The 12,279-nt window shown below is 51.2% G+C and overlaps 1 protein-coding gene across 1 annotated transcript in view; it reads left to right on the forward strand.

Annotated features, from left to right (window-relative positions):
• Nucleotides 1-7,776, forward strand: part of Padi4 (peptidyl arginine deiminase 4) — a 28,274-nt gene extending 20,498 nt beyond the window's left edge. Inside the window, exons 11-16 of the mRNA XM_057784541.1 lie at nucleotides 2,455-2,609; nucleotides 3,802-3,946; nucleotides 4,072-4,174; nucleotides 6,065-6,132; nucleotides 6,382-6,522; nucleotides 7,337-7,776. Coding sequence (XP_057640524.1) covers nucleotides 2,455-2,609; nucleotides 3,802-3,946; nucleotides 4,072-4,174; nucleotides 6,065-6,132; nucleotides 6,382-6,522; nucleotides 7,337-7,570 — 846 coding nt within the window. The 3' untranslated portion in view covers nucleotides 7,571-7,776. The remainder of the gene's footprint in view (nucleotides 1-2,454; nucleotides 2,610-3,801; nucleotides 3,947-4,071; nucleotides 4,175-6,064; nucleotides 6,133-6,381; nucleotides 6,523-7,336) is intronic.
• Nucleotides 7,777-12,279: the final 4,503 nt, after the last annotated feature.

A 12,279-nucleotide genomic window follows, 5' to 3' on the forward strand; every position in this document is an offset into this window, starting at 1 on the left:
GACCAAGGGCAGCTTGGGGAGGAAAGGGTTTATTCGGTTCACACTTCCCTGCCACAATCTATCACTGAGGGAAGTCGAGGCAGGAGCTGACGCAGAGGCCATGGAGAAGAGCTGCTTCCTCATGGCTTGCTCCTCATGGCTTGCTCCTCATGGCTTGCTCAGTCTGCTTTCTAGTAGCACCCAGGACCACCTGTCCAGAGTTGGCATTGCCTACAGTGGGCTGGGCCCTTCCATAGCGATCATTAATCAAGAAAATGCCCCACAGACATGCCCACAGGCCAATTGGATGGAGACATCTCAGTTGAGGTTCCTTCTCTCCAGATGATCTTTGTCAAGTTGACAAAAACTAGCCAGCCTTGCATGCATCATCTCCAGAGTATTCCGTTATTTCTCACCTGCCTGGCCAGGGTGTGGAGCTGCTCTGCCACTGCTAGAGGTGGGCAGCAGTGTGTGCCCTGTTACTGCTGGAGACGGGCAGCACCGTGTGCCCTGCCACTGCTGTAGGTGGGCAATGCCGTGTGCCCTGCTATTGCCGCACATGGGTACCTGGCATGTGCCCTGCATGGTGCTGGTCTTTCAGTAAGATGTTGGGAAATTTTACATTGTCTGGTATAATGCATGCTCACGCTCAGCACAGGGGAGGCAGAATTTGAGGCTATCCTGGGCTCTACAGAACGACCTTGGCTTTCTGTATATATATTTTTAAAAATGTGTGACAGAAAAAGGAATCAGAAGACTGGAAAAGTGGTTCTTCCCATTGCTTCTTTCTTTTTTTTGTTTTGTTTGCTTGTTGTTTTGTTTTGTTTTTAGACAGCATCTTGCTATATAGCCCTGGCTAGCCTGGAACTGGCTTATGTAGACCAAGCTGGTCTGGAACTCATAGAGATCCACCTGCTTCTGCTTCCCAAGTGCTAGGATAAAAGGCGTGCACCAACACACCTGGGGCTCTCTCCATCTTAAGAGAGCATTTACTGTTCTTGTAGAGGACCCAGGTTCAGTTCTCAGCACCCACATAAAGACTCATAAACACTTAGAATTCCAGTTCCAGGAGCTTTGAAGCCCTCTGCTGGGCCCTGTGGGCTCCAGGACAGATGTGGCACAAATAAACCCTCTCTCACACACATATGCACACATAAAAATAATGGATGCACAAATAAGTAAATTTTTAAAAAGAAATAGAATTTAAAATAAATACCTGCTGTTAAAACTAGCTCAGTGTCAAGGACAGCAAAGTCACTGAGCTGCTTGCCCCGGTGGGGCCGTCAGTTTAGAATCTGAGAAAAGGGGGCTCTGTGTACATTTTAGTCTGGGAGGGTGTGTCCTGCTTTATGTTATGAAGAGATTAGGCTCATTGTCAGGGCAGAGTGGAAAAGGACCAGGACTGATGAGGGGCAGTGACTGGCCCTGTGGGAAGTGCTCATACTCTGAGAAGCTCCACAAGACCAGGCCAGCAGGATTTGGGGGCCATCGGGAGAGAGACAGAGCAAAGGCGACCTCCAGGCTGTCCCCTGGGAAGAGAGGCCCATGGGAAGGTGGCGGGCTGATGAGAGGAGGACTCACCAGCTCTCCGGGCAGGACAAGTGGGAAGCCAGGTAGGTGCCAAGCCCCACCTGGCATCTTGTGTCCAGCGTCTGCGGGAGTGGAGGTGGCTGGAGGAGTGGTGTGGGTAGTGGGCTCAGCTCACAACTAGGATTCCATGGGATGGCAAGGCCACTTGGCCAGCTACTGGCTCCAGGAGATGAAGGAGGCAGCGGTTGGGCTGCCTTTCCCACACAGCAAGGTAGAGAAGGACTACAGCGGGGAGGTAGCACAAGGCCCCCACAGGCATTCAGACGGCTCAAGACATTTTCTCTTTAGACTCTTCCTCTGGGGCCTCCCTGAGGGGCGTGAGGCCACACTTTGGCTCCATCGTGTGACAAGTGACTTGAGGCCTTTAGAAGTGCAGGAAGATACACCAGGGTAATATTAGCCACTTTCCTGGTGGTGATTTGCCACAGCACCCGCAAAACTCATACTGGGGGTAACAGATGTGACCTCTGATGAAGACTCACACAGAGATATCACAAACACTCTGTAAAGCCCATTCCAGGCCAGGGTCAGGATGGGGGTGTGCTGTAGACCAAGTGCTGGCCTCAGGGGTGACTTGGACTCCTGACCCTCCTCAAACTGGCTGAATGAGTCCCTGTCTCCAATCCTTCCCTGTTGCCAGCCTGTAGAGAACGAGTAGAAAGAATGGTTTGAGATTCTGTTCTGCGCATGGGGACCCAAGAGGCCCCATCTCTTTCAAGGGTCCCTGGCTCAATCCAGCAACCCTTCCACACTTCACAGTCATAAGCTTCCTCTCTGCAATCACAGGATTCCTTCCCGTGGCCAAACCAGCCTTAAACCCTCAGTCACCATTACCACCCGGGGACAGCTGCCTCTGATTCTCAGTGTCTCCTCCTCCCATCTTAGGGTCCAAACTTTGGCTATGTGACCCGAGGGCCCTACACAGCGGAGGTCACAGGGCTGGATGCCTTTGGGAACCTGGAGGTGAGTCCCCCAGTCACCGTCAGAGGAAAGGAATACCCACTTGGCAGGATCCTCATCGGGAGCAGTGGTTACTCCAGGTAAGGGAAAGACATGAGGGGTGGCCAGGCTGCTGGGGTAGGGGACAGTGACAAAAGCCATGGTGGAGCCTCCCGTACCTTCTCCAAATCCAGGAGGTCAGCAGACACTGAGGAATCCGCATGTAGAGACAGGAACCTCCATGGCCTACCTCTGTCCACTTACATATCTTGAGTCAGTGACTGTTTACTGAGCATCTACTGTGTGCCAGAAACCAGGGGTGGGACAGTGAGCGTGACCGGCTCCGAAGCCCATGCTTCTCCATCACACAGGCATCTAGGCTGAGTCGCGGGCAATGCTTCCTGTAGTTTGACCCTGATCCTATGAACCTCAGTGGCTGCGCCTCAGTTTCCCTCCAAGAAAGCTGTAGCAGCAAAGCCTAAATTGTTCAAATATCAGGGCCACAACAGCAGCAGCCCATGCTCCATGGTCCCTTCCATAAGCGGGCGGAGCCTTGAGTCCTCTACCAGTCCACGGTCCCCACGGCCACGCCCACTGCGTGAACTTTTCCAGCTAAAATAAAAAACTGATCAAAGTAATTGTTTTTCCAGCGTCCAACTTGGGGGCGAATTGGGCTCGCACTGAGCATGGGCGAGAGGTTACTTACAAGTGGGTGGGTCACCATGAAGCATCATTGAAGTCTCACCCCAGCATGAATGACCCCTCTCCCACCTCCCTGCATCATGGACCTCCTCTCCCCTTCAAGTTTTCTCTCGCACTGCTACACTCTATCTAGTATAGTGGTTCTCAGCCTTCCTAATGCTGCGGCCCTTTAATGCAGTTCCTCATATTGTGGTGACCCCCAACCATAAAATTATTTCTGTTGCTACTCCATAACTGTAATTTTGCTGCTGTTATGAATCATAATGTAAATTGCTGTGTTTTCCAACAGTCTTAGATGACCCCTGTGAAAAGGTATTTTGACCCAAGGGGGGTCGTGACCCCCAGTTTGAGAACCACCGCTCTCACACCTCTTGAGAGCACGTGACAATATAGGGTTAGGGAAGACCTACATCCAGCTGGAAGGGGTGCAGGCAGGCACTGGAATCTCACAGGAGGGCCCCATGACCCTCCTCACGCCCTTCTTCTATGAGGGAAGATGCACAGGTGGGATTCCAGGGCCACTTGTGAGTAGGCACTGTGTCTTTTGATGATGTTGATGGCTGTCATAACTTCTCCTTCCTGTGAGGACAGCAGCGAGAGCCGAGACATGCATCAGGCCCTGCAGGACTTCCTGTGTGCCCAGCAGGTACAGGCCCCGGTGAGGCTCTTCTCTGACTGGCTCTTCGTGGGTCACATAGATGAGTTCCTGAGTTTCGTCCCAGCACCTGACAGGCAGGTGCGTAGCCCTTCTGCCTGGGTTCCCAAGCCAGCTCTCCTTCTCTGTGGGGACAGGAAGGCGACAGAGGGTGCTATCCCTCCTCCTAGAAACCCCATGTTTCTGACTCCAGTGTTTCCCAGCAGGGCTTTCGACTGTTGATGTCCAGCCCCAGAGCCTGCTACCAGCTGTTCCAGGAGCAGCAGAGTCAGGGCCACGGGGAGGTACCGCTGTTCGAAGGGATCCCGAGTAAGTTGACCATGGCTGGCATCCTGTGTGGACAGCTTCTTTTGCTGTCTATGGTCTCCACTGTTCCATGAGATTCTGTGGGTCTAAAGAGATTTGTGTAGCCACTGTGTGCGGGGCACCATACTTACCACGGGGTCCCCAAGCTCCCAGTGAGCTTCTAAGACAACAAAAGGTATTTTGGGGGTGCCTGAGTCAGTACGGCTCAGGGAAGGTGTCCTGGAAGTGGCAGGGCATGAACCAGGGTTAGCAGGGTTAGCATGGAAGAGTCCATGAGGTAACTGAAAGGGGAAATTACAGACAGGGAACTAAGAAGGCTCCAGGGCAACAGAGAGAAAGAACTGAGCGAAGTCCATGGGACACAATGTTTTCAATAAATTCAACAGGCAGGGTCAGAGGCTAACGACCCTCTGGGACACAAGAGTTTTCTCTAAACATGTTTGTGTTAGACAGAGGTGAGCAAACCAGCCCCATGCCCCTTTGCTTGCTAGTTTTCCTTCCCTGTATTGCTGGAATGCAGGATCTCATGCACACCAAGGAAGCGCTCTGGCACAGAGCCCCCCCTCCCCCCAATCTCCTTCTTCCCTAACAGCATCTGGGGCTGGGGCTGCGGACTTAGCTCAGATGGAAGAGGGCTTGCTAAGCATAAGACCCTTCTACCCTGAGCACTGTAAACCGGGCGTAATCCCAGCACTCAAGAGGTTGAGAACCAGGAATTCAGGGTCATTCTTGGCTATATAGCAAATCTGAGGTTAGCCTGGTCTGCATGAGAGGCTGTCTCAAAAGTAAATACAGGGACTGGAGAGAGCTCAGCAGTTAAGAGCACTTGTTGCTCTTGCAGAGGACCTGAGTTCGGTTCCCAGCCCTCACATGATGGCTCTCAACTACCTGTCAGTTCCAGGAGATCTGACGCTGTCTTATGGCCTGCTCGGGCATCAGATGCATGTATGGTACACACATACACACACTCACTCTGAGACCAAGGGTTAAAGCTCTGGAATTGGAAGAGTCCAGAGCACCAGGGCCCCACTCATTTCTCCAGTACTGATCCACCCCGAGTCAGGGGTCCAGCCATGCTGTGTCGCCCCCAAGCCAACCTGAGCCCCCACCTAACAGCCTTCCTCGTGCAGCTTCCCTTTCCAGCCGGCCAGTGCCACCTCCTGGGGACGCTGACACAGCTGCCTCATTTATGGGTGCTGGGGCCACCACAGTTGGTGCGGCTGGATGGGGCCTGGCATCGGAATGGAGTTCTTTGGTTTGCTTGGTTGACTCTGTTGGAATCTTGTCTCTCAAGCAGCAGCTTGTCCTCTGTGCCGCTTTGGGCTTCCCCCCCACCCCACCCCCGCCACCCTGTCTGAGGCTGTGGCTTCTTCTGTTAGGTCGCCTTCTTCATCCTCTGTGTCAATGAGGTTCAGTGGGGTCACTCAACTGTCCTTGTTTCTTTGACTCTGTGCCTATCCTGGTACTAGAGTGTGCTAAGTTTTATCACTAAAGACAGCATTTCTGGAACCCCTCCTCCAAAACATTCAGGACCCCTTGTGCAAAGGTGCACTGTGGGGAGTGAGTGTATCTTTTGTTGTTTTATTTATTTATTTATTTATTTATTTTGGTTTTTCGAGAGAGGGTTTCTCTGTAGCTTTGGAGCCTGCCCTGGAACTAGCTCTTGTAGGCCAGGCTGGGCTCGAACTCACAGAGATCTTCCTGCCTCTGCCTCCCCAGTGCTGGGATTAAAGGCATGTGCTATCACCACCCGGCGAGCAAGAGCATCTTGAATTAGAACATCCTCACTAAAGAGATGGAGGCACTGGGTCCAGCTCTGCCCCTCCCTCACTGGGGGGGGGTAGCCTGCCTCCTAAATTGGGTCCATTTTTTCTCTCTCTTCCTCCATGACAGGAAGAAACCAGACGATCAATGACATTTTGTCCAACAAGAAACTGAGAGACCAGAATGCCTATGTGGAGGTATTCAGCCAGACTGCCCTGGAGACACTGCCTGCCATTAGATACATGGGTGGGTGGGGTGGGGACCTTGCAGGGCTGCTCCCTAGGCATTGGCTTGGCTACTGGCTCCAGGGTCTGAAGCCCAGGAACAGGTAGAGAGCAGGAAGGGGAGTGTGTGGGGTCCCTGGGAACCTGAACCCTGGTTCTTACCCACCCCTATGGTTCCACACTTCCTCCTCCCCTAATGCACCCCCTTGGTCTCCCCATCAGAGCTGTATTGACTGGAACCGGGTGGTGCTGAAGCAGGAGCTGGGCCTTGTGGAAGGTGACATCATTGACATTCCACAGCTCTTCAAGCTTGTGGGGAACTCCAGAGGGAACCCAAAGGCCGAGGCCTTCTTCCCAAACATGGTAAGGAGGTGACAGCCACCACCCAACTTCATCCCATTCAAATGGCTTAAACCTCAGCATGCAACCAATGAGAGGCCTAAAACGGGCCTAAGGTGGGTGCAGGTGACTCTCCCTTCACACTTAGAGGTTCACGTGTCCCTTATGGCACCCAGAGCCTCTTTGGAGTCTTGCAACAATGCCAGGGCCAGACCTGATCTGACCTTTCAGAGCGTGGACCCCTTTGTTACTTAACTGTGACCCCAAGCATCTTCCTACCTCCCATGGAGTTTGACCAGCCTTCTCCAAAGAAAGCCCACGGGCAGGTGTAGGACTGGGGGCTACAGTTCAGGAAGGAGACAGCTCTGGTGTTTCAAGTCGGGGGCTCAGATCTGGCTACTGAGGTGTCTTCTCCACATGTTGAGCTATACGAAGACTCCATCTGTCCCCCTCTCTTCCTGAGGCCCATGCATCATAGTTCACTGTGGTTCAGCTTTTCAGCGAACTTAAACAGCATGTGACTTTTTACCAATTGAAGGCTTGTTACAAGAAGAAAACACCGGGGACTTGAGAGATGGCTCAGAGGTTAAGGGCTCTGGCTGCTCTTCCAGAGGACCTGGGTTACAATTCTCAGCATCCATCTGGCAGCTCACAACTGCCTGTAACTCCAGTTTCTGTGGATCCAGCAGCCTCACACAGACATACATGTAGGCAAAACACCAATACTTGTAATAATAAAGTTAAAAAAAATCTTTAAAAACACAGACCTAGTCCAGTAGACCTGTGGGTCCCACCCTAGCCGCTGTCTCCTCTGATCTGAGCCCCCACTTTCCCGCAGGTGAACATGCTGGTGCTGGGCAAGCACCTGGGCATCCCCAAGCCCTTCGGGCCCATCATTGATGGCCGCTGCTGCCTGGAGGAGAAGGTGCGCTCCCTGCTGGAGCCGCTGGGCCTCCACTGCACCTTCATCAATGACTTCTATGCCTACCACGTGTACCACGGAGAGGTTCACTGTGGCACCAATGTCCGCAGGAAGCCCTTCACCTTCAAGTGGTGGCACATGGTGCCCTGAGCCACTGCCTCTGGCAACCTCCCTCAGAGATTGTCCTGGCCAGAGGTAGCTGGGCCCCTGCAGTGAGGTGCGGCAAGAGATTTGGGGATATTTGAGCTTCCCCAGGGGTGGCCCTAACTCCCTGCTGTGGCTAGCTTGCTTTGCCCATGTCTGGCTCTTCCTCCATCTTTGCCTGCCCTAAAATGATCCTTGCTTGGCAAGCTCAGTTCTGCTCAAGAGCTGCTTCAATAAAGATGTGGTTTTGTGTCTTTATTTTACCACTGAGTTTCACCCCCAGTCCCTCTCTGTAAAGCACATTGAAATTAATTTCAGAGCACCCATGAGGTGAATAGCTTCAACTATGGCTGGGAACTCTTTTGACTTAACTCATGTGTCTTAAGTTCCCAGGGCCTTATGGGCGCTGGGCAAGTTCTCTACCAATCAGCTACACACTCAGCCCTTTGAAAACACATGCCTTTGAGCCCAGGCTGGTGACTCATACCTTTAATCCCAGCACTTGGGAGGCAGGAGGCAGGCAATCTGTAAATTCAAGACCAGCCTGGTCTGTGTATATTGAGTTCCAGGCTATCCAAGGGCAAAATAATGAGACCCAGGCTCAATTAATTAAAAATAAATAAATAGAAACCTATTCCTTGGGCCAGTGAGATGTCTCAGCAGGCAAAGGCTTGAGTTCAAGCCTGAGCCCATGGAAAGATAGAGAAAACCGACCCCACGGAGTTGTCCCCTGACTGCCACGTGCATGCAGTGAGTGGCGCTGGTGTGCCAGTACTCACACACCCTATGTACTAATGAGAATAAAACCACATTCCTCCAGAAACTTGGGGACGATTCTGTGTGATAAAGCATGCACGGAACAAGCATGAGGGCACCAGTTCGGATCCTCGGCTCCCATGTTAAAACGATAATGCCTGTAATCCTAGCTGGTCAGAGGAAAATCAAGATAAATCAACCCGGGGGCTCCCCCAACCAGCCAGTCAATACAAAAACTAAGTTCAGTGAGCTTACCTCCAACAATTAGGCATTGCTTGTTGGTGTGTCAGGCTGCCTGGAACAGGGCCTGGAACACCGTAAAGATGATGGAATTTGGTGGAACTAAGCATAGAGTGAGGACTGGCACAGCGCTCAAAAGACTTGTGTTTGGGGCCAGCAAGATGGTTCAGTGGGTACAACCTGAAGACCTGAGTCCAACCTCTGGGTCCCACATGATAGGAGAACCAACCTCCCATACATTGTCCTCTGACCGCCACAGGCATGATGCAGCATGCATTCTCTCTCTCTCTCTCTCTCTCTCACACACACACACACACACACACACACACACAAATACAATTTTTTTAAACCTCAGATTCTGAGAGGTCTGGAGATGAACACTTATATTCCCAGAACTCAGGAGGCTCAGGCAGGAAGATTATTGTGAGTTAAAGGTAGCCTAGGCTAGATAGTAAAATTTGTCCTGAACAGGATTCTTTCCTAAAATCTCTGCCTTGTCCACGAGAAAGGGATGGATAAAACCTGAGTCCGACCATGAAGTGGAGCAGCTGTTCCAAGGCCTGGAATTCAGTCAAAGCAACTTCCCTGTGGCCCAGAAAGGCCGGGACCAGTGGGAAGATACACAGTAGAACCCACAGACTAGCGATCTGAGGTTGCAGAAGGGTAAGGGGAGGCTGATGGAGAAAGCAGTCCCGAAAGTGGAGGGACTGCCTCGGCCGGCCGTCGTCGGGAAAAAAGAGCTGCCTCCAAGAGAGCCAGGGTAAAACCCAAAGAGCAAACTACAGCTGGTGAGCAGCTCACGGGCTAAAGTAAATTAAAATGGAAACCAGGTGTGCGAGGCCAGCACTGGAAAAGCAGAAGAGGGACAGGAATTAGAGGCCAGGCTTAGATGCATAGCGAGTCGGAGACCAGCCTGAGCCACACAAGACCCTGTCTCACAGGAGGAGAGCTGAGATCATTTTAAAAAAGGAAGGCTTGGGACTAGATTACTGGTCCAGCCAACTTCCTAATGCTGCGACCCTTTAATACAGTTCCTCATGTGGTAGTGACCCCCAACCCTAAAATGGTGTACATTGAACTTTGTAACTGTAATGTTGCTACTGTTATGAATCACAATGTAAATATGTGACGTGCAGGACATCTGATATGTCACCCATGTGAAAGGGGTCACAGCCCTCAGGTGGAGAACCGCTAAGTGGTTAAAGGCACTTACTGCTCTTGCAGAGGACCTGGGTTCGGTTCTCAGCACATACATGATGGCTCACAACTGCTTGTAACCCCAGTGCCAGGGCATCTGATGTGCCCTCTGACCTCTGTGGACTCCTGCACACATGTGGTACATTTATCTACACTCAGGCACCTACACATAAGATAAAACCATTTTAGAAACATTTTTTTAAGAAGAGTCCATCACCTCTCGATAGCACCGTGGAGTGGAGACAATGCCTTTAACACATTAAACAAAACACCAGGCCTGTAGAATCCTTGAGCAAATTAAACCAGATGGGTCTCAACAGCAGCCCCAACCTTGCCCCATTACAAATGATAAGTGAAATTTGGGTTATTTTCTGAAAATTTTGTTTACAAAATTTAACCCCAGCCAATGATAATCTGTCAGCCTATAACTGTGACCCAGGGCTTTTGCAAAGCAATCAAATAATGTCCTTTATCTCTTTATTCTCCCAATAAATATTGGCCTCCACCACCTCATCTTATGATGCTAACGCTCTCAGTTTGGTGTACTTCCATTGACGGACTTCTTCCTTAGAGAAACTCTTCGTGTCGTTGATCTTTCTTCTTTTTCTTTTCTCCCTTTCTCTTTGATACAGGGCTATGTAGCCCTGGCTTACCCAGAACTCTGTGTTATCGACCAGGCTGGCCTCGAACTCAGAAATCTGCCTCAAGTGCTGGGATTAAAAGTGGGGCACATACATGCCCCACCGTGTGTGTGATCGTGTATGTAGCCTCATACCGCAGTGCACATGTGTGGACACTCAAAACACTGAGTTTCCTCCGTCTATCATGTGTGCTCTGTTCACCAAATTCCGCACATTGGGCTCGGTGGCAAGAGTCTTTACCCACTGAGCCACCCGGCCAATCCTGAATTTCTTTAACCTCATCAAGCCAAAAAAAAAAAAAAAAAAAAAAAAATCCCTTCATCTCACTCCCTTCCTCAGAAACTGCCAGGAAGGAACCGAGTCCCTCATAGTTCTTGAGGACTGAGACCACAGCAGTTCCACAGGGCTGAAAACCTGGTGGCTGTGAGGTTGGCCTCCTCGCTTTCCAGAGGTTCCCCCACTTCCAGCTCCTACTGAGCTCCTGGTTTCTGCCTTTGCTGTCACTTGCTTTGTTTGCTTTCACTTTGGGGTGGGGTAGTGGTGAGGGAAGGCAATGTCTTGCTAGTAGCCCTAACCTGCCTGACACTCCCTTTGTAACAAAGGCTGCCCTCAAACTCACAGCCATCTCTCTGCCCCAGCCTCCCAAGTGTTCAGATTACGGGTGTGCACCTCGGAAGCCGGCTGGCAGCTGATACCATCACGCCTCAGATAGGTGGGCAGAAAGGAGAAACAGAGGAATGGAGGCGGCTTCCTCTAAGCTCTGCCCTGCACCAAGGTCTTCTGGGAAATAAGCTGGAGAAGTTTCTATATGGAGTCCCCTTAATCAGCCCTGGCTGGCATCTTACGCTCGAACCCCTGCCAGTCTACCAAGTTCCAGGGTTACAGACACCAGCCACCACGCTCAGCTTTCAGTGAGGGAACAATGGAAACTGAGCCTAGGACCTGGAGGTAGATGCATTCTCTAGCAGGAGCTACACTCCCATCCACCCGCTTTCTAAAAACTCTGACACACTCTTATTGAATCGCCCAGTCTAGCCCTGAACTCACTCCACAACGACAGGCTGGCCTACCTCGACTGGGTCTTTTTCCCCCCTAACAATAAATATGTTTACTATGAAATGCAATATGATATTTTGTGGTTTTTGGAACAGGGTCTCATTCTGGAACCCAGACTGGTCTCAAACTCACAGAAATCCTCCTGCCTCAGTCTGAATGCTGAACTGATTGACAGGCAGGAACTGCCACCCATGGCTTAGTGGTTTGACCTAGGTATGCATTTCTGAAAAAGACCACGAAACTCCCTGATGGACCTGTCATCTCGGCAAGTTATCACAGGACATGAGAATGTTGACCCCTGTATTAGCAATTTTGAAATTCACGATAATTATGAAATTTCCTTTCTGCTTTGTGGGCCTAGATGGACAACAGCTGTAAGCAAGGCGCCACAGATTTACTCCACGCACCAACTGGTGCTGCCCAACCCCCCACCCCACCCCCCACCCCCTGTGCTGGCAGGAGACACAGCTGTGGGCCACTGGGTCACCTTTATCACCAGGAAAAGGATGTAGGCTCTCTGCCAGGACCAGGGACTTGCAGAGCTAACCAGCTTCCCCAACTGCGACCTTAACACTTTGTCAAGCCCCCTCCTTCATCAATTTCCAAGTAGCACACACCCTAGAGCAGTGGTTCTCAGCCTTCCCAATGCTACAGCCCTTGAATACAGCCCCTCATGTTGCGGTGACCCCCAATCATACAATTACTTCGTGTGCTAATGTTAGGAATTGCAGTGTAAAATATCTGATACGTGACCCTAGTAGGGGTTAAACCTACAAGTTGTAAACCGCTATCCTAGAACCAAGACCCCAGCCTTGAGATGTAGCA

Source organism: Chionomys nivalis, chromosome 11 (assembly GCF_950005125.1).
Source record: "Chionomys nivalis chromosome 11, mChiNiv1.1, whole genome shotgun sequence".
In the NCBI taxonomy this organism is placed as follows: Eukaryota; Metazoa; Chordata; class Mammalia; order Rodentia; family Cricetidae; genus Chionomys; species Chionomys nivalis.